Source organism: Engystomops pustulosus, chromosome 5 (assembly GCF_040894005.1).
Source record: "Engystomops pustulosus chromosome 5, aEngPut4.maternal, whole genome shotgun sequence".
Classification (NCBI taxonomy): domain Eukaryota; kingdom Metazoa; phylum Chordata; class Amphibia; order Anura; family Leptodactylidae; genus Engystomops; species Engystomops pustulosus.
In genome coordinates, this window is record NC_092415.1 from 91723335 (window position 1) to 91748785 (window position 25451).

The 25451-nt window shown below is 43.4% G+C and overlaps 1 protein-coding gene across 2 annotated transcripts in view; it reads right to left on the minus strand.

Annotated features, from left to right (window-relative positions):
• LOC140133077 (ovalbumin-related protein Y-like) overlaps positions 1-24619 on the minus strand; it is a 128861-nt gene extending 104242 nt beyond the window's left edge. The window contains exons 1-2 of one of the 2 annotated variants that reach the window (XM_072152680.1): positions 24506-24619; positions 21463-21638 (exon numbers count right to left, since the gene is read on the minus strand). In XM_072152680.1, coding sequence (XP_072008781.1) covers positions 21463-21630 — 168 coding nt within the window. In that variant the 5' untranslated portion in view covers positions 21631-21638; positions 24506-24619. Of the gene's footprint in view, positions 1-21462; positions 21639-24031; positions 24165-24505 lie in introns of those variants that run through there. The other variant, XM_072152681.1, reaches the window with a different exon arrangement.
• Between the last annotated feature and the right edge of the window lie 832 nt (positions 24620-25451).

The following is a 25451-nucleotide window of genomic DNA, read 5'->3' on the forward strand; positions in this document are numbered from 1 at the left end:
CAAATTCCTCACAATATGGTAGTAGATGCACTACAGCAAGGACAGCCACCAGCAGATCAACCAGAAATAAAATATATAACGCTATTGTAGGCCTAAGTAAGCCGTTTGGATTCTCCTATGGCTATTTTCTAGCCAAGTATGAAAGCACACTGCTATGCCAGATGAGATGACGCTGAGTTATTAAAAAAATAAACGTAAAATAAAAAGAAACTGGCAGACTGTGCCTAATTGAAATCAAACCCCTAATAAATTGTCCCACTTCGGTCTTTGCGATGGATATGTGCGTCACTAAGCGCTAAACACAACGGTCGCAAGTCTCACTACAAATTCCTCACAATATGGTAGTAGATGCACTACAGCAAGGACAGCCACCAGCAGATCAACCAGAAATAAAATATATAACGCTATTGTAGGCCTAAGTAAGCCGTTTGGATTCTCCTATGGCTATTTTCTAGCCAAGTATGAAAGCACACTGCTATGCCAGATGAGATGACGCTGAGTTATGAAAAAATAAACGTAAAATAAAAAGAAACTGGCAGACTGTGCCTAATTGAAATCAAACCCCTAATAAATTGTCCCACTTTGGTGTTTGAGGTGGATATGTGTGTCACTAAGAGCTAAACACAATGGTAGCAAGTCCCCCTGCAAATTCCTCACAATATGGTACTAGCTGCAAATAAAAAAAAAAATGTATAACGTTATTGTAGCCCTAAGAAGGGCTGTTGGGTTCTTGTAGAATCACTCCTGCCTAACACTATTCTAATCGAACAGCCTAACGCTTTCCCTGACCAGCAGCAGCTCTCTCCCTAGCGGCATCCAGACACAGAATGATCCGAGCAGCGCAGGCAGGGGCTAGTCTATTCCAGGGTCACCTGATCTGGCCAGCCAACCACTGCTATCGACGTGTAAGGGTACCACGACATGCTGGGTGGAGTGCAGAGTCTCCTGCATGTGATTGGCTCTGTTTCTGGCCGCCAAAAAGCAAAACGGCGGGAGATGCCATTTTCTCGAGCGGGCGAAGTATTTGTCCGAGCAACGAGCAGTTTCGAGTACGCTAATGCTCGAACGAGCATCAAGCTCGGACGAGTATGTTCGCTCATCTCTAGATTGGACCCTTTTACAGCTGTACAGACTGTACCAATCAATCTCCATAATTGTACATTATCTCCCCAAATATGTATAATAGCCTATGTACTGATTTCCATTCTTTGTCTTCTTATACCAGTTTGAAATGGCTTGTGCAGGTGACATATTTTATTAAATAAGCGAGCATAGAAATTGCACAGCAGTGAGCAATGTGCCTTACTTTTCAGTTTGAAAAAAAGGCGCAGGTCCATCAGGTCCAATGTGTATATCACAGAGTGTTGATCCAATATAGCTCCCTGGATCAACAATAACAGATTATTTTGTTCCCATAACATGTGATATTTTTGTTCTTAAGAAGGGCATTGTCAGACTCCAGGGGCAGTGGACCCACTGGACCACCACAGACTACGATGTAAGCCGAGACCTGGAGCCGGAATTTAAGTGGCACCCGGTTTTCACCATAGCCCGCCGCAAAGTGGGTTGGGCTTGCTAGGTCGTTTCACAGGTGCGACTTTGTCCGCGGTGGCAGCCAAGGCAAGGTACACAGACATAAAGCAGGATTGAGTCGGGGACGGGCAGGAGGCCAGGACAGGCAGCTCGGGATCGGAGTTGGAAACGAAGCAACAGGTCAGTGCAGGCAGAAAAGGATCAAAGTCTAGTACAGAACTGGGGACACAACGGGAAATCCGAACACAGGCACGAGGCAGGGACACAAGGTTTATCAACGGCATAAGCATGAATATCCAGCATGGAATGCTGGAAGAGGCAAGCTTTTAACAATTTCTTGGAAATGGGCAGCACCAATAAGCGTTGCGCTGGCCCTTTAAATCTTTGCGAGCCGGCACGTGTGGTCGAGGAGTAGGAGATACACGCACACAGCTGCGTAGCCAGGACAGGTGAGTGGCATGGGTACTGTGCTGGCGCGGAACAAGGGGGACGGGTGAGCCCAGGACCCCCTTGAACATGTACAAGTATCAGTCATCATAACCGCCTGCAACACAAAGTTCCTTGGTCTCACTGCTCTTACAGCCTAGAGCAGTGGTTCTCAACCTTTCTAATGCTGTGACCCCACAATACAGTTCCTCATGTTGCGGTGACACCAAATCATGTACAAAAATATTGTATTTGTGCCTAAAAATGCTATAAAATCGTGGCTCCGATGGCTTTAGGCGACCCCTGTGTTTTGGTCGTTCGACCCGCCCAGGGTCGCGACCCACAGGTTGAGAACCACTGGCCTAGAGGATGCCCCTTTTCTTGGCCTTGGTCTAGGTCAGTGATGGCAAACCTTTTAGAGACCGAGTGCCCAAACGACAACAGAGACCCGCTTATTTATCGCAAAGTGCCAACATAGAAATTTAATTTGTGATTTATACTCCCTTCTCTGTCACAGTTTTCATTGATACCAGCACTCTGAGGACACCAATAAAGCAGAAAATAGTCCCAGTTAGAGCTGTCACTTTAAAATAGCTCAGTGCACAACAAGTCCTGGGCTGTCTGGGACTGCAGGAAGATACCTGGAGTCATCTCTGGTGATGGCCTGAGTGCCCACAGAAAGGGCTCTGAGTGCCACCTCTGGCACCAGTGCCATAGGTTAGCCATCACTGGTCTAGGTGGTCTAAGTAGATCTATTGTAAAGATCCATGGCCTGTCCATTTAGGTATTTGTAAGGGCACACCTTAGCAGTCTTTTTTCTAAGCTGATTAACCTCAAGTTTTGTGATCTGTCATTATATTCTAGACTTCCCATTTTCTATTCCCATTGTACATTGGTGCCCAAAACAGTATGTGTGTCTGACCACTCGCTACAGTATTAAAAATAAGTTTTTAAACTTATATGCAATTCACCTAATGTGAATTAAATGTCCAATCACAGCAAGGTCTGCATATTCATTATTCCCTGCACAGTCTTGCCTCCCTGTTCCTGATTGACAGGTCTCGCTGCTACCACCATGCTGCCAGTTAGGATCCATCTGCCAATATTCAACTACAAATGTTAACAACTCTGTTTACTTGTCCAATGCTCTCCTCTGTTAGGCTGAAGAGAATTCCTAAAGAGGAGAAGGTAAAAGAAAGCAGTAGTAGCTTTGTGTTACTTGACTATGCTACATTATTAAGCACTCTTTGAAGATAAATCTTCCATGCTCCTCACCCCTACACAAACACAGACTGTATAAATTTTCTCAAAGACAAAAGCACAAAAAAAAATGGGAAAAAGCATAAGAGAAAAATCCAATGTGGGTAAAAATTACTGTAATATGAGCAATAAGCGAGAAAGATAAGGCGTTTAAGGTGCTAAAACCCTAAGGTAGCTATGAGGTGTTACAGGATTATAGAGAAAAATGAATCTTGTAAAAAGCAGATAAAAGTTGCAAAAATAGAAACTGAGAGAAATATTGCCAAGGAGAGCAAAAATAATCCCAAATGATTTTTCAAGTATACAAATAATCAAACTAAAAACTGAGTATGAGGGCCCTCTGAGGAATAACCTGTGGGTCATGGTAGAAGGAGATGAGGAAAGGGCCAATCTACTGAATGTCGCCTTCTCGTCTGTCTTTACCCTTGAAAATCTCCTGGTGGAAGACATGATGAGGAGTGATGAAAATTCTCTTTGGAATGTCAACAGTTTAACCCAGGAAGAGGGCTGTGATAGATAGACCGTCATTTTTAACATTTGAAGATTCCTGGAGGACTGGTTCTGTTCCACAGGAATAGTCGCATAGCAAATATGGTACCAATATACAAAAAAGGATCAAAAAGCGATCCTGGAAACTACAGACCTGTGAGTCTAACTTCTGTTGTGGGGAAAATATTTGAGGGGTTTGTAAGAAATGCTATCCCAAAATATCTCGCTGTACATAACCTGCATCTGATTGGCTATAAGGAGGTAAGTACCATACTGGATCTGTGGAAGGCTCTGGATGTTGTATATCTGGACTTTTCCAAGGCATTTGACACAGTGCCAAGGTTGGTACATAAAATGAGACTGCTGGGACTAGGGGAATATCTGAGTATTTGGGTAAGTAATTGGCTTAGTGATAGAAAACAGAGGATCTTCATTAATAGCACATTCTCAGATTGGGTTGACGTTACCAGTGGAGCGCCACAGGGGTCAGTATTGGGGCCACTTATTTTTTATATTTTTATTAATGACCTTGTAGTGGGTTTACAGAGTCAAGTTTCAATATTTTCAGATGCTACTAAGCTGTGTAAAGTAATTAATACTGAGGCCAATAGTATAGCATTACAGAGGGGTTTGTGGAAGCTTAAGGAGTGGGCGGAAAAATGGCTGATGAGGTTTAATGTAGATAAATGCAAGGTTATGCAATTGGGCCATTGAAACAAAAAGTAAAAATATGTTCTAAACAGTCAATTACTTGGTATAACTGGAGCTGAAAAAGACTTGGGGGTATTGGTGGGTGATAAAATTTTAGTGAGCAGAGCCAGGCAGCTGCTGCTAAAGCAAATAAGAGAGGAACAGATTCCCATAATAAGGACATAGTTTTGCCCTTATACAAATCAATGGTAAGACCACACACTGAACATTGTGTACAGTTTTGTATAAAAAGGACATAGTAGAACTATAACGGGTGCAGAGGAGTGCAACAAAGATTATTAAGGAATGGGGGGACTAGAATACAATGACAGATTGCAAAATTTGGGATTTTTCAGTCTATAAAAAAAGACAGTTGAGGGGAGACCTCATTACAATGTACAAATATCTGAACAGGAATTACAAGGATCTGTCCAAAGATCTTTTTATACCTAGGCCTGTGACCAGGACAAGGGGGAATCCTTTATGCCAAGAGGAGAGGCGATTCTACCATCGCCGTAGACATAGGTTCTTTACTCTAAGAGCAGTGAGACTATGGAACTCTCTGCCGCAGGAGGTTGTTATGGCGACTCTATGTACATGTTCAAGAGAGGCCTGGAGAGCAGAAATATCACGGGTTATGGGGAAAAAAAACCATTTGTTTAATTCTTAAAGGTTGGACTTGATGGACTTGTGTCTTTTTCGAGGCTTATATATTACATACTTCATCTCTGTGGATTCTCCTATGGCTATTTTCTAGCCAAGTATGAAAGCACACTGCTATGCCAGATGAGATGACGCTGAGTTATGAAAAAATAAATGTAAAATAAAAAGTAAATGGCAGACTGTGCCTAATTGAAATCCAACCCCTAATAAATTGTCCCACTTCGGTCTTTGCGATGGATATGTGTGTCACTAAGCGCTAAACACAACGGTCGCAAGTCTCACTACAAATTCCTCACAATATGGTAGTAGATGCACTACAGCAAGGACAGCCACCAGCAGATCAACCAGAAATAAAATATATAACGCTATTGTAGGCCTAAGTAAGCCGTTTGGATTCTCCTATGGCTATTTTCTAGCCAAGTATGAAAGCACACTGCTATGCCAGATGAGATGACGCTGAGTTATTAAAAAAATAAACGTAAAATAAAAAGAAACTGGCAGACTGTGCCTAATTGAAATCAAACCCCTAATAAATTGTCCCACTTCGGTCTTTGCGATGGATATGTGCGTCACTAAGCGCTAAACACAACGGTCGCAAGTCTCACTACAAATTCCTCACAATATGGTAGTAGATGCACTACAGCAAGGACAGCCACCAGCAGATCAACCAGAAATAAAATATATAACGCTATTGTAGGCCTAAGTAAGCCGTTTGGATTCTCCTATGGCTATTTTCTAGCCAAGTATGAAAGCACACTGCTATGCCAGATGAGATGACGCTGAGTTATTAAAAAAATAAACGTAAAATAAAAAGAAACTGGCAGACTGTGCCTAATTGAAATCAAACCCCTAATAAATTGTCCCACTTCGGTCTTTGCGATGGATATGTGCGTCACTAAGCGCTAAACACAACGGTCGCAAGTCTCACTACAAATTCCTCACAATATGGTAGTAGATGCACTACAGCAAGGACAGCCACCAGCAGATCAACCAGAAATAAAATATATAACGCTATTGTAGGCCTAAGTAAGCCGTTTGGATTCTCCTATGGCTATTTTCTAGCCAAGTATGAAAGCACACTGCTATGCCAGATGAGATGACGCTGAGTTATGAAAAAATAAACGTAAAATAAAAAGAAACTGGCAGACTGTGCCTAATTGAAATCAAACCCCTAATAAATTGTCCCACTTTGGTGTTTGAGGTGGATATGTGTGTCACTAAGAGCTAAACACAATGGTAGCAAGTCCCCCTGCAAATTCCTCACAATATGGTACTAGCTGCAAATAAAAAAAAAAATGTATAACGTTATTGTAGCCCTAAGAAGGGCTGTTGGGTTCTTGTAGAATCACTCCTGCCTAACACTATTCTAATCGAACAGCCTAACGCTTTCCCTGACCAGCAGCAGCTCTCTCCCTAGCGGCATCCAGACACAGAATGATCCGAGCAGCGCAGGCAGGGGCTAGTCTATTCCAGGGTCACCTGATCTGGCCAGCCAACCACTGCTATCGACGTGTAAGGGTACCACGACATGCTGGGTGGAGTGCAGAGTCTCCTGCATGTGATTGGCTCTGTTTCTGGCCGCCAAAAAGCAAAACGGCGGGAGATGCCATTTTCTCGAGCGGGCGAAGTATTTGTCCGAGCAACGAGCAGTTTCGAGTACGCTAATGCTCGAACGAGCATCAAGCTCGGACGAGTATGTTCGCTCATCTCTAGATTGGACCCTTTTACAGCTGTACAGACTGTACCAATCAATCTCCATAATTGTACATTATCTCCCCAAATATGTATAATAGCCTATGTACTGATTTCCATTCTTTGTCTTCTTATACCAGTTTGAAATGGCTTGTGCAGGTGACATATTTTATTAAATAAGCGAGCATAGAAATTGCACAGCAGTGAGCAATGTGCCTTACTTTTCAGTTTGAAAAAAAGGCGCAGGTCCATCAGGTCCAATGTGTATATCACAGAGTGTTGATCCAATATAGCTCCCTGGATCAACAATAACAGATTATTTTGTTCCCATAACATGTGATATTTTTGTTCTTAAGAAGGGCATTGTCAGACTCCAGGGGCAGTGGACCCACTGGACCACCACAGACTACGATGTAAGCCGAGACCTGGAGCCGGAATTTAAGTGGCACCCGGTTTTCACCATAGCCCGCCGCAAAGTGGGTTGGGCTTGCTAGGTCGTTTCACAGGTGCGACTTTGTCCGCGGTGGCAGCCAAGGCAAGGTACACAGACATAAAGCAGGATTGAGTCGGGGACGGGCAGGAGGCCAGGACAGGCAGCTCGGGATCGGAGTTGGAAACGAAGCAACAGGTCAGTGCAGGCAGAAAAGGATCAAAGTCTAGTACAGAACTGGGGACACAACGGGAAATCCGAACACAGGCACGAGGCAGGGACACAAGGTTTATCAACGGCATAAGCATGAATATCCAGCATGGAATGCTGGAAGAGGCAAGCTTTTAACAATTTCTTGGAAATGGGCAGCACCAATAAGCGTTGCGCTGGCCCTTTAAATCTTTGCGAGCCGGCACGTGTGGTCGAGGAGTAGGAGATACACGCACACAGCTGCGTAGCCAGGACAGGTGAGTGGCATGGGTACTGTGCTGGCGCGGAACAAGGGGGACGGGTGAGCCCAGGACCCCCTTGAACATGTACAAGTATCAGTCATCATAACCGCCTGCAACACAAAGTTCCTTGGTCTCACTGCTCTTACAGCCTAGAGCAGTGGTTCTCAACCTTTCTAATGCTGTGACCCCACAATACAGTTCCTCATGTTGCGGTGACACCAAATCATGTACAAAAATATTGTATTTGTGCCTAAAAATGCTATAAAATCGTGGCTCCGATGGCTTTAGGCGACCCCTGTGTTTTGGTCGTTCGACCCGCCCAGGGTCGCGACCCACAGGTTGAGAACCACTGGCCTAGAGGATGCCCCTTTTCTTGGCCTTGGTCTAGGTCAGTGATGGCAAACCTTTTAGAGACCGAGTGCCCAAACGACAACAAAGACCCGCTTATTTATCGCAAAGTGCCAACATAGAAATTTAATTTGTGATTTATACTCCCTTCTCTGTCACAGTTTTCATTGATACCAGCACTCTGAGGACACCAATAAAGCAGAAAATAGTCCCAGTTAGAGCTGTCACTTTAAAATAGCTCAGTGCACAACAAGTCCTGGGCTGTCTGGGACTGCAGGAAGATACCTGGAGTCATCTCTGGTGATGGCCTGAGTGCCCACAGAAAGGGCTCTGAGTGCCACCTCTGGCACCAGTGCCATAGGTTAGCCATCACTGGTCTAGGTGGTCTAAGTAGATCTATTGTAAAGATCCATGGCCTGTCCATTTAGGTATTTGTAAGGGCACACCTTAGCAGTCTTTTTTCTAAGCTGATTAACCTCAAGTTTTGTGATCTGTCATTATATTCTAGACTTCCCATTTTCTATTCCCATTGTACATTGGTGCCCAAAACAGTATGTGTGTCTGACCACTCGCTACAGTATTAAAAATAAGTTTTTAAACTTATATGCAATTCACCTAATGTGAATTAAATGTCCAATCACAGCAAGGTCTGCATATTCATTATTCCCTGCACAGTCTTGCCTCCCTGTTCCTGATTGACAGGTCTCGCTGCTACCACCATGCTGCCAGTTAGGATCCATCTGCCAATATTCAACTACAAATGTTAACAACTCTGTTTACTTGTCCAATGCTCTCCTCTGTTAGGCTGAAGAGAATTCCTAAAGAGGAGAAGGTAAAAGAAAGCAGTAGTAGCTTTGTGTTACTTGACTATGCTACATTATTAAGCACTCTTTGAAGATAAATCTTCCATGCTCCTCACCCCTACACAAACACAGACTGTATAAATTTTCTCAAAGACAAAAGCACAAAAAAAAAATGGGAAAAAGCATAAGAGAAAAATCCAATGTGGGTAAAAATTACTGTAATATGAGCAATAAGCGAGAAAGATAAGGCGTTTAAGGTGCTAAAACCCTAAGGTAGCTATGAGGTGTTACAGGATTATAGAGAAAAATGAATCTTGTAAAAAGCAGATAAAAGTTGCAAAAATAGAAACTGAGAGAAATATTGCCAAGGAGAGCAAAAATAATCCCAAATGATTTTTCAAGTATACAAATAATCAAACTAAAAACTGAGTATGAGGGCCCTCTGAGGAATAACCTGTGGGTCATGGTAGAAGGAGATGAGGAAAGGGCCAATCTACTGAATGTCGCCTTCTCGTCTGTCTTTACCCTTGAAAATCTCCTGGTGGAAGACATGATGAGGAGTGATGAAAATTCTCTTTGGAATGTCAACAGTTTAACCCAGGAAGAGGGCTGTGATAGATAGACCGTCATTTTTAACATTTGAAGATTCCTGGAGGACTGGTTCTGTTCCACAGGAATAGTCGCATAGCAAATATGGTACCAATATACAAAAAAGGATCAAAAAGCGATCCTGGAAACTACAGACCTGTGAGTCTAACTTCTGTTGTGGGGAAAATATTTGAGGGGTTTGTAAGAAATGCTATCCCAAAATATCTCGCTGTACATAACCTGCATCTGATTGGCTATAAGGAGGTAAGTACCATACTGGATCTGTGGAAGGCTCTGGATGTTGTATATCTGGACTTTTCCAAGGCATTTGACACAGTGACAAGGTTGGTACATAAAATGAGACTGCTGGGACTAGGGGAATATCTGAGTATTTGGGTAAGTAATTGGCTTAGTGATAGAAAACAGAGGATCTTCATTAATAGCACATTCTCAGATTGGGTTGACGTTACCAGTGGAGCGCCACAGGGGTCAGTATTGGGGCCACTTATTTTTTATATTTTTATTAATGACCTTGTAGTGGGTTTACAGAGTCAAGTTTCAATATTTTCAGATGCTACTAAGCTGTGTAAAGTAATTAATACTGAGGCCAATAGTATAGCATTACAGAGGGGTTTGTGGAAGCTTAAGGAGTGGGCGGAAAAATGGCTGATGAGGTTTAATGTAGATAAATGCAAGGTTATGCAATTGGGCCATTGAAACAAAAAGTAAAAATATGTTCTAAACAGTCAATTACTTGGTATAACTGGAGCTGAAAAAGACTTGGGGGTATTGGTGGGTGATAAAATTTTAGTGAGCAGAGCCAGGCAGCTGCTGCTAAAGCAAATAAGAGAGGAACAGATTCCCATAATAAGGACATAGTTTTGCCCTTATACAAATCAATGGTAAGACCACACACTGAACATTGTGTACAGTTTTGTATAAAAAGGACATAGTAGAACTATAACGGGTGCAGAGGAGTGCAACAAAGATTATTAAGGAATGGGGGGACTAGAATACAATGACAGATTGCAAAATTTGGGATTTTTCAGTCTATAAAAAAGACAGTTGAGGGGAGACCTCATTACAATGTACAAATATCTGAACAGGAATTACAAGGATCTGTCCAAAGATCTTTTTATACCTAGGCCTGTGACCAGGACAAGGGGGAATCCTTTATGCCAAGAGGAGAGGCGATTCTACCATCGCCGTAGACATAGGTTCTTTACTCTAAGAGCAGTGAGACTATGGAACTCTCTGCCGCAGGAGGTTGTTATGGCGACTCTATGTACATGTTCAAGAGAGGCCTGGAGAGCAGAAATATCACGGGTTATGGGGAAAAAAAACCATTTGTTTAATTCTTAAAGGTTGGACTTGATGGACTTGTGTCTTTTTCGAGGCTTATATATTACATACTTCATCTCTGTGACTGGAAAAGTCTGTTTTAGAAGAATGATAGCTGTAACCCCTTTGAAAGAGGCATCAGTGAAACATGCATAAAGACATCTTAAGGGACTGTATGTGGCTTGTGTGTGTGGGGGGGAGGGAGTGCTGGTGACAGGTTTTCTATACGTTTACCATCAATACTCTTGTCTTTTTCTGCTGTTGTTTTACTACTATCATCTACATAAACTTTGTTAACAATTACTCCGCCCATTCCTCCAGCTTCCACTAATCCCTTTGTAATAATATACTATATTAATATTAATATTATACTATATCCTGTATTAATTACTATAAAGAGCTTATTTACATGTGCAAATACTGAAACTCTTCTTTGTAAACCATTTATGAGGTCATAATAAAAAATATTAAATGAAGGGAGTCCCACTGGTAACTTTAACCCAATATGACGATGTCCCATATATGACCCTGGCTTAGTGTTTTCTGTCACTAAGCCCATTGCTTACCTAAATAAACAGATTTGTCCCCTAGTCCCAGGAATCTCCCTTTATGTTCCAACCTTATAAGCAGCAGAGTATGAAATGGCTTGAAAAGTCTAGATACACTACATTCACAGAGATCCCTCAACAACCCATCTTTTTAAATAGGGGCATCAGTCTGGAGGAAATGAGCTTTAATAAAAATCAGGAATGCAAAAAAAAACTGAAATACAAAAATGTCTACAGGGTTATATTAATTCATTTATTGAAAAAGTGCAAATGATCCTTCATCCTTTGTGTTACTGGTTTCCATCAGCAGCAGTCAAAGCCATGTTTGAGCTTGTCAGTGTCGCCCAACCTATTCTCTTGCTGATAGGAAATGTATAATTAAGCTCAGACTGGTTCTCTCCTGTATACTTTGCATAGAGAGAGATTTGCTCAGGTACTCCATTCATTGGGCAGGCTCAAAAAATCAAGGCTTTAAAAATTGGATTTTTACTAACAGGTGGCAGTTGTGACCCTGTGTATATCTTAACTGGTCCTTATTTTCAAAATTTTGGCCTAAAGTAGTCCTACAGCATTGCAATATTATGTGATATAAATAAATGCCGCTATCTAGCGCTAGCCTTGTCTACCTAAACAAAGATCCCTTACACTGTAAGCAACAACAATGCTTGCCTTTAAATGTAGAAGACTATAAGGTGACATGTTACACAGCACATGAAAATAAAATGTAGATCAAAAGACAATTATTCTTATTGGTGGTAAGCAACAGGGGGAAATTGTCCCCTCATTTGTCACAATAGCACATAATTTTATCTTCTTATAACACTATTTTTAGAGATGAGCGAACATGCTCGTCCGAGCTTGATGCTCGGTCGAGCATTAGGGTACTCGAAACTGCTCGTTGCTCGGACGAATACTTCGCCCGCTCGAGAAAATGGCAGCTCCCGCCGTTTTGCTTTTTGGCGGCCAGAAACAGAGCCAATCACAAGCCAGGAGACTCTGCACTCCACCCAGCATGACGTGGTACCCTTACACGTCGATAGCAGTGGTTGGCTGGCCAGATCAGGTGACCCTGGGATAGACTAGCCGCTGCCCGCGCTGCTCGGATCATTCTGTGTCTGGATGCCGCTAGGGAGAGAGCTGCTGCTGGTCAGGGAAAGCGTTAGGGTGTTCTATTAGCTTACTGTTAGGCAGGAGTGATTCTCAAAGAACCCAACAGCCCTTCTTAGGGCTACAATAACGTTCTACTTTTTTTATTTTAATTTGCATCTAGTACCATTTTGTGAGGAATTAGCAGGGGGACTTGCTACCGTTGTGTTTAGCTCTTAGTGGCACACATATCCATAGCAAAGACCGAAGTGGGAAAATTTAGTAGGGGTTGGATTTCAATTAGGCACTAACTCAGTGTCATCTCATCTGGCATAGTAGTGTGCTTTGATACTTGGCTAGAAAATAGCCATAGGAGAATACAAAGAGCTTACTTACGCATACAGTAGCGTTCTATATATTTGATTTCTGGTTGATCTGCTGGTGGCTGTACTTTCTGCAGTGCATGTACTAGCCAATTCTGAGCAATTTGTAGTGAGACTTGCGACCGCTGTGTTCTGCGCTTAGTGACGCACATATCCATAGCAAAGACCGAAGTGGGAAAATTTAGTAGGGGTTGGATTTCAATTAGGCACTAACTCAGTGTCATCTCATCTGGCATAGTAGTGTGCTTTGATACTTGGCTAGAAAATAGCCATAGGAGAATACAAAGAGCTTACTTACGCATACAGTAGCGTTCTATATATTTGATTTCTGGTTGATCTGCTGGTGGCTGTACTTTCTGCAGTGCATGTACTAGCCAATTCTGAGCAATTTGTAGTGAGACTTGCGACCGCTGTGTTCTGCGCTTAGTGACGCACATATCCATAGCAAAGACCGAAGTGGGAAAATTTAGTAGGGGTTGGATTTCAATTAGGCACTAACTCAGTGTCATCTCATCTGGCATAGTAGTGTGCTTTGATACTTGGCTAGAAAATAGCCATAGGAGAATACAAAGAGCTTACTTACGCATACAGTAGCGTTCTATATATTTGATTTCTGGTTGATCTGCTGGTGGCTGTACTTTCTGCAGTGCATGTACTAGCCAATTCTGAGCAATTTGTAGTGAGACTTGCGACCGCTGTGTTCTGCGCTTAGTGACGCACATATCCATAGCAAAGACCGAAGTGGGAAAATTTAGTAGGGGTTGGATTTCAATTAGGCACTAACTCAGTGTCATCTCATCTGGCATAGTAGTGTGCTTTGATACTTGGCTAGAAAATAGCCATAGGAGAATACAAAGAGCTTACTTACGCATACAGTAGCGTTCTATATATTTGATTTCTGGTTGATCTGCTGGTGGCTGTACTTTCTGCAGTGCATGTACTAGCCAATTCTGAGCAATTTGTAGTGAGACTTGCGACCGCTGTGTTCTGCGCTTAGTGACGCACATATCCATAGCAAAGACCGAAGTGGGAAAATTTAGTAGGGGTTGGATTTCAATTAGGCACTAACTCAGTGTCATCTCATCTGGCATAGTAGTGTGCTTTGATACTTGGCTAGAAAATAGCCATAGCAATAGGATAGCATTGTTTGGTTTTAAAAACTCAAAAAAAAACAAAAAACACAAAAAAAAAAAAAAACACAAAAAAAAACAAAAAAAAGTAAAAAAAAAAATAAAGTTATAACTCTCATTTTAAAAATGTTTAACCCGAGGGCTAGGGGTAGAGGACGAGGGCGGGGACGTGGGCGTCCAACTACTGCAGGGGTCAGAGGCCGTGGTCCTGGGCGGGGTGAGACACCACCTGCTGATGAGGGAGCAGGGGAACGCCGCAGAGCTACACTCCCTAGGTTCATGTCTGAAGTTACTGGGACTCGTGGTAGAGCACTGTTGAGGCCAGAACAGTGCGAACAGGTGATGTCGTGGATTGCTGACAATGCTTCGAGCAATTTGTCCACCACCAGTCAGTCTTCCACGCAGTCCACCCATGTCACCGAAATCGCCACTCCTCCAGCTCCTGCACCTCAGCCTCCTCCCCCCCAGTCTGCCCCCTCCCAGGAAAATTTGGCATTTGAACCGGCATACTCTGAGGAACTGTTTTCTGGACCCTTCCCACAGTCACAAACCACTTGTCCGGTTGCTGCTGAGCAATTTTCCGATGCCCAGGTTTTCCAACAGTCACAGTCTGTGGGTGATGATGACCTTCTTGACGTAGTGGAAGTGTGTAAAGAGGTGTCCGACGATGAGGAGACACGGTTGTCAGACAGTGGGGAAGTTGTTGTCAGGGCAGGAAGTCCGAGGGGGGAGCAGACTGAGGGATCGGAGGATGATGAGGTGACAGACCCAAGCTGGGTTGAGAGGCCGGGTGAACACAGTGCTTCTGAGACGGAGGAGAGTCCTCGACCAGAACAGGTTGGAAGAGGCAGTGGTGGGGCCAGACGGAGAGGCAGGGCCAGAGCTGGTGCATCAGCGCCAAATGTGTCAACTAGTGAAGCTCCCGTGGCGAGGGCTCCTGCGGCGAGGGCTAGATCTTCAGAAGTCTGGAGGTTCTTTAAGGAAACACCGGATGACCGACGGACTGTGGTGTGCAACATTTGCCAAACCAGGCTCAGCAGGGGTTCCACCACTACTAGCTTAACTACCACCAGTATGCGCAGGCATATGAATGCTAAACACCCCACTCAGTGGCAACAAGCCCGTTCACCTCCGGCCGTGCACACCACTGCTCCTTCCCCTGTGTCAGCTGCTAGTCAGCCCCCTGCCCAGGACCCTGCCACAAAAACCCCATCGTCGCCTCCACGATCCTCCACAGCATCCACCAGCGTTCAGCTCTCCATACCCCAGACGCTGGAGCGGAAACGCAAATATAGTGCAACCCACCCGCACGCCCAAGCCCTTAATGTGCACATCTCCAGATTGCTTAGCCTGGAGATGCTGCCCTATAGGCTAGTAGAGACCGAGGCCTTTCGCAACCTCATGGCGGCGGCCGCCCCTCGGTATTCGGTCCCCAGCCGCCACTACTTTTCCCGATGTGCCGTCCCAACCCTGCACCAGCACGTGTCAGACAACATCATCCGTGCCCTGACCAACGCCGTTTCTGACAAGGTCCACCTGACCACGGACACGTGGACGAGTGCTGCCGGGCAGGGCCACTATATATCGCTGACGGCACATTGGGTTAACTTGGTGGAGGCTGGGACCGAGTCTGACACTGGGGCTGCTCATATACTGCCGACGCCGAGGATTGCGGGGCCTACCTCGGTCCAGGTGTTTCAGGCCTACTATGCCTCCTCCTCCTCCCACCCCTCCTCCACCTCCTCCTCCGAACTACCATCCGTGGGCACGGCGCCATCAGTCGGTAGCTCTAGGCACAGCAGCAGTGCCGTCGCTAAGCGACAGCAGGCGGTGCTCAAACTGCTGAGCCTAGGCGACAAAAGGCACACCGCCCAAGAGCTATTACAGGGCATCACGGCGCAGACTGATCTGTGGCTGGCACCGCTGAACCTCAAGCCGGGAATGGTTGTGTGTGACAACGGCCGTAACCTGGTGGCGGCTCTGCAACTCCTCAGACTGACACATGTGCCATGCCTGGCCCATGTGTTAAATCTGATAGTTCAGCGTTTCCTCAAGACATACCCCAATCTGTCTGATTTGCTCACGAAGGTGCGCCGCATCTGTGCGCATTTCAGGAAGTCCAGCCCAGATGCTGCCACTCTCAGGGCAGCGCAGCGCCGCCTCCAACTGCCCGCTCACCGACTGTTGTGCGACGTGCCCACGAGGTGGAATTCAACACTGACCATGTTATCCAGAGTTTACCAGCAGCGCAGAGCGATTGTAGACTGCCAGATGTCAACTTCCACCAGAACTGGTAGTCAGGTCAGTCAGCTTCCTCAAGTCTACAATGAGGAGTGGACGTGGATGTCTGATATCTGTCAGGTGCTGAGTAACTTTGAGGAGTCAACACAGATGGTCAGTGGCGATGCCGCCATCATCAGCCTCACCATCCCGCTGCTTGGCCTGTTGAAAAACTCTCTGGTCAGCATGAAGTCGGAAGCTTTGCGCTCGTCACAAGAGACAGGGGAAGAATATTCCCTTGTTGATAGCCAAAGCACCCTCAGGTCTGTTTCTCAGCGCATATCGGAGGAGGTGGAGGTGGAGGAGGATGAGGAGGAAGAGGAGGAGAATGTTGGTGAGACACAAGAGGGGACCATTGTTGAGTCCTTTACTGTTCAGCGTGTATGGGCAGAAGAGGAGGAGTTGGAGGAGTTGGAGGAGGAGGAAATGGACAGTCAGGCCAGTGAGGGGAGTGAATTCTTACGCGTTGGTACTCTGGCGCATATGGCAGATTTCATGCTAGGCTGCCTATCCCGTGACCCTCGCGTTCAAAGAATTTATTCCAGCACCGATTACTGGGTGTTCACTCTCCTGGACCCACGGTACAAGCAAAATCTTTCCACTCTCATCCCTGCAGAGGAAAGGAGTGTGAGAATGCATGAATACCAGCAGGCCCTGGTGCACAAGCTGAAACAGTATTTCCCTTCTGACAGCGCTAGCGGCAGAGTGCGTAGTTCTGCGGGACAAGTAGCGAGGGAGAGTAGGCGAGCAGGCAGCTTGTCCAGCACTGGCAAGGGTACGCTTTACAAGGCTTTTGCCAGCTTTATGTCACCCCAGCAAGACACTGTCACCTGTCCCCAGTCTCGGCAGAGTAGGGCTGATCTTTACAGAAAGATGGTGAGGGAGTACGTAGCTGACCATACCATCGTCCTAAATGATCACACAGCTCCCTACAACTACTGGGTTTCAAAGCTGGACATGTGGCACGAACTGGCGCTGTACGCCTTGGAGGTTCTTGCCTGCCCTGCCGCTAGCGTCTTGTCCGAGCGGGTTTTCAGTGCAGCTGGTGGCATCATCACCGATAAGCGTACACGCCTGTCGACTGACAGCGCTGACAGGCTGACGCTTATTAAAATGAATAAAGGCTGGATTTCTCAGAATTTCCAATCTCCACCAGGTGAAGGAAGCTCAACCTGAATAATTGATCCACTCCTCCTCCTCCTCATTTTCCTCCTTCTCCTCCTCTTTGTACAGTAAAGCAGAGGAAAATGGCTATTTTTTGACAGGGCCCACTGGCTCTTGCTATAGTACTTCATGCATTTAATTTTTCTGGAGGGCCACCTACCCGGTCCTCTGTTTGAAACAATTTTTGTGAGTGCCACATACAGGCACTCAATCTATTCCATTTTACTGCAGGGCCACCTACCTGCTCCTCTGGTTTGAAACATTTTTGGGACTGCCACATACAGGCACTCAATCTATTCCATTTTACTGGAGGGCCACCTACCTGCTCCTCTGGTTTGAAAAATTTTTGGGACTGCCACATACAGGCACTCAATCTATTCCATTTTACTGCAGGGCCACCTACCTGCTCCTCTGGTTTGAAACATTTTTGGGACTGCCACATGCAGGCACTCAATCTATTCCATTTTACTGGAGGGCCACCTACCTGCTCCTCTGGTTTGAAAAATTTTTGGGACTGCCACATACAGGCACTCAATCTATTCCATTTTACTGCAGGGCCACCTACCTGCTCCTCTGGTTTGAAACATTTTTGGGACTGCCACATACAGGCACTCAATCTATTCCATTTTACTGGAGGGCCACCTACCTGCTCCTCTGGTTTGAAAAATTTTTGGGACTGCCACATACAGGCACTCAATCTATTCCATTTTACTGCAGGGCCACCTACCTGCTCCTCTGGTTTGAAACATTTTTGGGACTGCCACATACAGGCACTCAATCTATTCCATTTTACTGGAGGGCCACCTACCTGCTCCTCTGGTTTGAAAAATTTTTGGGACTGCCACATACAGGCACTCAATCTATTCCATTTTACTGCAGGGCCACCTACCTGCTCCTCTGGTTTGAAACATTTTTGGGACTGCCACATACAGGCACTCAATCTATTCCATTTTACTGGAGGGCCACCTACCTGCTCCTCTGGTTTGAAAAATTTTTGGGACTGCCACATACAGGCACTCAATCTATTCCATTTTACTGCAGGGCCACCTACCTGCTCCTCTGGTTTGAAACATTTTTGGGACTGCCACATACAGGCACTCAATCTATTCCATTTTACTGGAGGGCCACCTACCTGCTCCTCTGGTTTGAAAAATTTTTGGGACTGCCACATACAGGCACTCAATCTATTCCATTTTACTGCAGGGCCACCTACCTGCTCCTCTGGTTTGAAACATTTTTGGGACTGCCACATACAGGCACTCAATCTATTCCATTTTACTGGAGGGCCACCTACCTGCTCCTCTGGTTTGAAAAATGTTTGGGACTGCCACATACAGGCACTATCCAAATTAAATTGTCTCCATAGCAGCCTCCACACGTTGTCTCCATTGCTACCTCCAAAAGTCGTCCATATAGCTGCCTCCATACATCGTCCCTTTATCAAACGAGGTGTGTCAGGCAGAAATTTGGGTTGTTTTCATGGATTCCACATCAAAGTTGTTAACTTTGTCGCCACCCTGCTGTGTTATCCACAAAATATACTGGCAAACTTTTACCATTTAGGGATATTATTTCAGCGCTTCTTGCGCATCTGTTTACATTCCCCTCACCCGGCATATCCTAAACTTATAAGAACGCTACTACACTTGATCTTATACAAAAGGTTCTTAGAAGTGCTGTTTGGGGAGTAGCCTAGAGACAGGGGCTTGAATTGGCGAAAGCTCGCCTGGCAGCGGAGCGCCAGCTCCATGCGCATCATGCGCTTCTTGCGCATCTGTTTACATTCCCCTCACCCGCCATATCCCAAACTTATAAGAACGCTACTACACTTAACTTGGTGCAGGCTGGGACCGAGTCTGACCCTGGGGCTGGTCATATACTGCCGACGCAGAGAATTGCGGGGCCTACCTCGGTCCAGGTCTCAAAGGCCTACTATACCTCCTCCCACCCCTCCTCCACCTCCTCCTCCTCCGAATTACCATCCGTGGGCATGGCGCCATCAGTCGGTAGCTCTAGGCACAGCAGCAGTGCCGTCGCTAAGCGACAGCAGGCGGTGCTGAAACTGCTGAGCCTAGGCGATAAAAGGCACACCGCCCAAGAGCTATTACAGGGCATTCCACATCAAAGTTGTTAACTTTGTCGCCACCCTGCTGTGTAATCCACAAAATATACTTGCAAACTTTTACCATTTAGGGATATTATTTCAGCGCTTCTTGCGCATCTGTTTACATTCCCCTCACCCGCCATATCCTAAACTTATAAGAACGCTACTACACTTGATCTTATACAAAAGGTTCTTAGAAGTGCTGTTTGGGGAGTAGCCTAGAGACAGGGGCTTGGATTGGCAAAAGCTCGCCTGGCTGCAGAGCGCCAGCTCCATCCCAAGATCCAACTAACATAGTTGCAGCACCTTTAATCTACTACTAGTTCACTGCCTCCATAATAATAATAATAATAATCTTTATTTATATAGCGCCATCATATTCCGTAGCGCTTTACAAATCATAGGAAACAAATACAAATGTATTGTAACAGAGCACAACATTTGTATGGAACAACAGGAGTGAGGTCCCTGCTCGCCAGAGCTTACGGTTTATGAAGATGATGGGGTAACACGAGGTAAAAGAATATTTAATGGTCAAGCCATTCTTCTTAGGGAATAGAACAAAATATAATAAATGGAATTGCTGTCGCTTGAACCACTCAGCCGTCATCTTATATACCAGGTCCAGGGTGAATGGGACTGCAGAGAAGTCTGGTGCCTGTTGGTTGCTGGATAACAGATGGGAGGACGACACAGGACGGGTTAGTAGAAGAGTTAAAACTTCATGCAGTTAATGAGTGTTATAGGCTTGCCTAAAGAAATGGGTTTTAAGAGCACGTTTGAAACTTTGGAGGTTAGGTATTAGTCTGATAGTCCAGGGCAGAGCATTCCATAGAATTGGTGCAGCTCTAGAGAAGTCTTGGAGACGCGAGTGGGAGGTCCGCACTAGGGTAGAGGTTAATCTAAGATCACTGGCGGATCTAAGAGCACGGGTTGGGCGATAGACTGAGATAAGAGAGGAGAGGTAGGGGGGTGCAGCATTATACAGAGCTTTATGGATGAGGGTTATTATTATTTTAAACTGTATTCGAAAGGAGACTGGCAGCCAGTGCAGCGACTGGCATGAACTGTAAGCATACATGGTCCCCTTATCAAACGAGCTGTGTCAGGCAGAATTTTGGGTTGTTTTCATGGCTTCCATGTTAACTTTGTCGCCACCCTGCTGTGTAATCCACAAAATATACTGGCAAACTTTTATCATGTACCGATATTATTTGAGCGCTTCTTGCTCACCTCCTTTGGTTCCTCTCTGACACCCATTGGTTTGAAGCCTGAGTCCAATTAGGGTATGTCGCCATGCCACTCTCTAGCCTGCTGCCGCTGCCTCTGCCTCTGCATGCCGTCCCCTATAGTGTCAGGGTCAATTATTGGATGTTTTACATGCTATCTAGCTTCATTCTGTCACTCTGTCATGGCCATGCTGTTGCCCATAATTTCGGCATAATGGTGCGATTAAGCAGCCTCAGAGGCATCCATGCATGCTGCCCCTGCTGTTTCCTGTCCATTTCCGTGGTGTTTCCATCCTTTTCTGAGGTTCCCAGGTGTTTGGCCAAGCTTCCCTGTGCAGAGCCTTGGTCCCCTTGAAAAATGCTCGAGTCTCCCATTGACTTCAATGGGGTTCGTTATTCGAGACGAGCACTCGAGCATCGGGAAAAGTTCGTCTCGAATAACGAGTACCCGAGCATTTTAGTGTTCGCTCATCTCTAACTATTTTGTGTCCGTAGAGAAGAATGTTGCCATTTAAATAGCTACTTTTGCTTCTTTCTCCCCTAGACAAATATGTCTATTTCATTTTGCTTCTGTTACATAAAAAACTCATAAGTTCTGCTTCTGTGGGTTTATTTAATGCAGTGCATGTGACGTTAGCAACATTATAAGCTTTTCTCTGAACTGATGAAGGCTCAGGTGGAGCCGAAAAAACGCGTTTTCCTTGCGTGTTATACTTGATTTATGATGTCTTGTTAAATAAAAGAAGAATATTTGATTTTCACCTACCTCGAAGTGCCGGGATTTTCCTTGTAGATTTATATAATACATTTCTGTGGTTCTTACCTTCTTCATTTGGGACTCCGTTTTACGCACAGCTCCAAGACAAACCAGTGCAAGAGCAGTAAGCATGCTAAGAGGGCACAGCACGATGTTCTCATTACTGCTCATCTTGTTTGCTAGTGCCACAGTAAAATTGTTATTTGCAGAAACTACTGCCTCAAGGGTAGACATGGTCTAATCTAAAATAATGAAACATGAAGTTGATGATTGGGTACTCAAATATTATGGATAATTGCAGTGAAGAAATGTCTGGAAAAGATTTAGATTTGGAATAAATAAAGTAGACTTTTCACTACAGTACACTAACTCTAATTTTTTGCACCTTTTAATAAGCTTTGTGCCTCTGATTCTTTTTCAGCAGTAATTCTTACTCTAGGCCTTACTATTCCTGAGAAATCAATGGCCACCTCCCTCTACTCCAGGACCACTCATCTAACATTAGAGACCTTGAAGGGGTTGGCCTCTTTACTTCATGTTTTTTGTTGTGTGTGTAAGAGTGGGGGGGAAGGATATTAGACAAGTTACCAATATGCATATTATAAAAGTTCTGTACTGCTTTCTAGATATATGCTAGATAGGCTCACATGATCTAAATCTTCCCATTGACAATCGCCCTTTCAGTACCTTATGATTCATAAGGTACTGGCAGTGCGATTGTTCATGGGCAGATTTAGATCTCATGACCCCCCAACTGTGGCCATTTTGTGGTCAGGAATGTCTGGCTCCTGTGGTAAAAGACATGAGGCTTCACTTCACATATCAAGAAAGCAGTGCACAACTTTTAATAGTTGTATATTTGTAAATTACCTAATATCCTACCCCCCATAGTTACACACACATTACAGTGACTGACCACTTTAATTGTCATAGTTTTAGGGTAGTTACATGTCTAAACTTGTGCTCTCTACTGTTAGGTGGCTGGGCCTAGGTCTGAGTCAAGTGCCACCTATTAAATAATAACAAGAATAACATTAACATTCAGTTTTTTCTTAAGTGAAGGGTATAAACTCCAAACATTATATACAATGTCAGAACTGTATTGTTTTCCATTTCACTTAAAAAATAAGGGTTCTTAATACCTTTTATGGTACAGTATGTGAAAAACTAAGAACGAATAGCCTGCTTAAAATTCTAATTATTTAACCATCTTTACAAATTACCATAGGTTTGTTTTGCAAATTCTTAAGTGTTTGAACCAATGAACTAATCGAACAACAACGTTTAAGCCCTAAACAATCTGACCTGCTTGGACCCAAAAGACCTAGCATCTTCTTCTTCCAAGAGACATAACTTATTTTTCTGGTATAATAGGCCTATGAGGACTTCTTTTTGAGGAATGAACTATATTTCTAAAACTACTATTAGTTAGTAGTATTTATTAATTGTTTTGAGGAAATTCAATAACAAAGCAATTATTTCATTAAAATAATTACCCCTCACGATACAGTAAGTATTATGCTCAAATTATTCAGTGATACCAAATACATATAAGTTTTTTATGTTTAACTTTTGCACAAAAAGTAAGTTTTACATTTTATGATAAAAAGAACTGTATTTATTGTTTGCATGTTGCGTTTAAACTTTAATTGGTATTAGTTTGTGCCACATATAGCCTTTTTGATCCTGATTACATGTTATCTTTATTACACTTTCATATTAAGTTTGTATTTATGTGACATTTTAACATGCTTCTGCATTGGTGATGATTAAACATTATATTTAGTGTTAATAAACAATTAAACAATCAAATGTTGCAAAAAAAGTATATACAAAGTAAACACAATCAAGGAACCAACACATCCAAACTACAATTGCAGGTATCCAACAAGCAAAGAGAATGTGTCACAAAAAAGTTCATTAATAATATAAAACAAGCAGTTAAAATAATTTCAAATAGTGCAACAATACCAAGAAAATCAAACTCATGTTTTGGGAGGATATTTGTCCAAATACTGAAACCCTACTGCCCTTAAAAACCAAGTCCTATAAGACCAGATAGAATCAAACAATCCAAGGCATATGGTCATACAAAAAGGTACAATACCAATCCCTAATGGATGTGGACAGGCAAGCAGAGAGGAGAAGGCATCCAATCTGTTTCATCAATTACTGTGACTTCCTCAAGGATAAGAGATTTAAATATGAGCCAAATTTACCACATAATTGATAACTGTAAATCAACAGTCTCCAACAAAACTGTTTTTCTAAAGTCTTAAGATACTAAATCACCCATTATCGATGATAATGCTAACAATGCTAACACATTGTACTCATGTTATATTACTCTGTTATGGTGATACTGAATGAGGACTGTAATGAAAAGTGTATTATATTCATATCACATTATAGCAGGATTTACTTTAGAAGGAATGATCAAATCATAGCAAAGGTCAATTTAAAAAAAATAAGATTAAATTAAAGAAAATAGAAAGGAAAATGAACAATAGATATGAAATCGACTATTTAACTAACGTTGAAAAGAAGCCCTTAAATCAGTCTCTGTTCTGAAACAGACATGAAAACCATAGAAAAAGAAGTATGATAAATATTATATTTAAAATCTTAGACTTACATGTTGTCTCTTAACATGTATCCCGGGAATATTAGATTCACAAATGTAATTCTTTAGCCACTCCTACTGACCCTTGTTCTCTAAAGGGATTGGCAATACATGGGTATGTTTACATAAAAGTGTGCAAATCATCTACTGTCTTTCTCTGGCACATTGTGTCCTTAATTATGTAACATATATTACATGGGCTTAACACAGTTTTTCAATGAGGACAGTTAAAGAATATGTTCTACTGTTCCAAAATGATTAAGTTTTTTTCTAAAATTACTTTATTTAAAATTGTGGATGGACTTTATTCTTTTACATTTTGTTTATTCATTAGTTGACGGAATCCTGGATAGTAAAATCTTCTACGATGGCTATCTGAAGCCAATAGTCAAGTCCAAAAAGACTGTATGATTTAAGTAGTGGTACAGTGTGTGTCTTTCATAGTGCAGACAGAAAAAAGAATTAGGGTGAATTTGTGGCAGTTACCAGCCATTGCTATTTAGCATGTTGTAGGCACAGTCTTTTGTTTCAAAATTCTAAAGGCACCCTAGCTGATATCCAATTGTGCCTCTCATGAAAGTGCCTCCTTGGGTCTCTGGCTCATCTGCAAATCACAAGAATCACACAATAAATTAGGACCTTTGTGGCGGATTGACACCTTCAATGTCACAGTTAGAGATACAATATATTGTAACAATGTACAATTGTTACACTGTAACAATATAAGAAATCTCTTCAACAATTCTATAAATCTCTATAAGGAGTTTAAGCCCATTGTTTTGGAAGAGCCAGTCTCTTGCCACAATTAGAAAACAACTTACTTCTGCCAATAAAGCTCACAGGTCATTCTCGGCCATCAGAACCTAAGTTAAAGGGAACCAGTCAGGGAGATAGGGGACACTGAACCACTCACTGGTCCTTAGTGTCTCAACATCTATGTCTGTGGCTCGTAGGGAAAACAAACAATTTTCCTAGAGATGAGTCTAATTAGGTAGATCAAACAGATCTCTAGTGCTCTTGGGCCTATGTGGTGCTTCAATGAAGCTGGTGCCGTACACCTTGGCTTTATTACCCTTGCACTGTACCAATGGCACATGGGCACAGATACAGAGGTGTTTGGGACACTAAACAGTAAGGACTTGTGGGTGGTCATGGCAAAGTCAAAGTGTAATAATTGCACATATGTACATGAGCATTAAAAAGAATTGAAAAATATACATGATTAAAACAATAGGTCAATTTATTTTTTATGAATGTGCAGGAGGACAAGAATTATTAAAATTATAACCAATAAGGGTGTTTCCATGTTTTATTTTGAAACATTTTGCAACTAGACAAGCTAGAGAAACATGTATTTCACTTTTAGATCTGGTGTAAACTGGCTCTATCACAGCAAGTAGTTCAATGCCCATTATCTTAACACATGATTTAC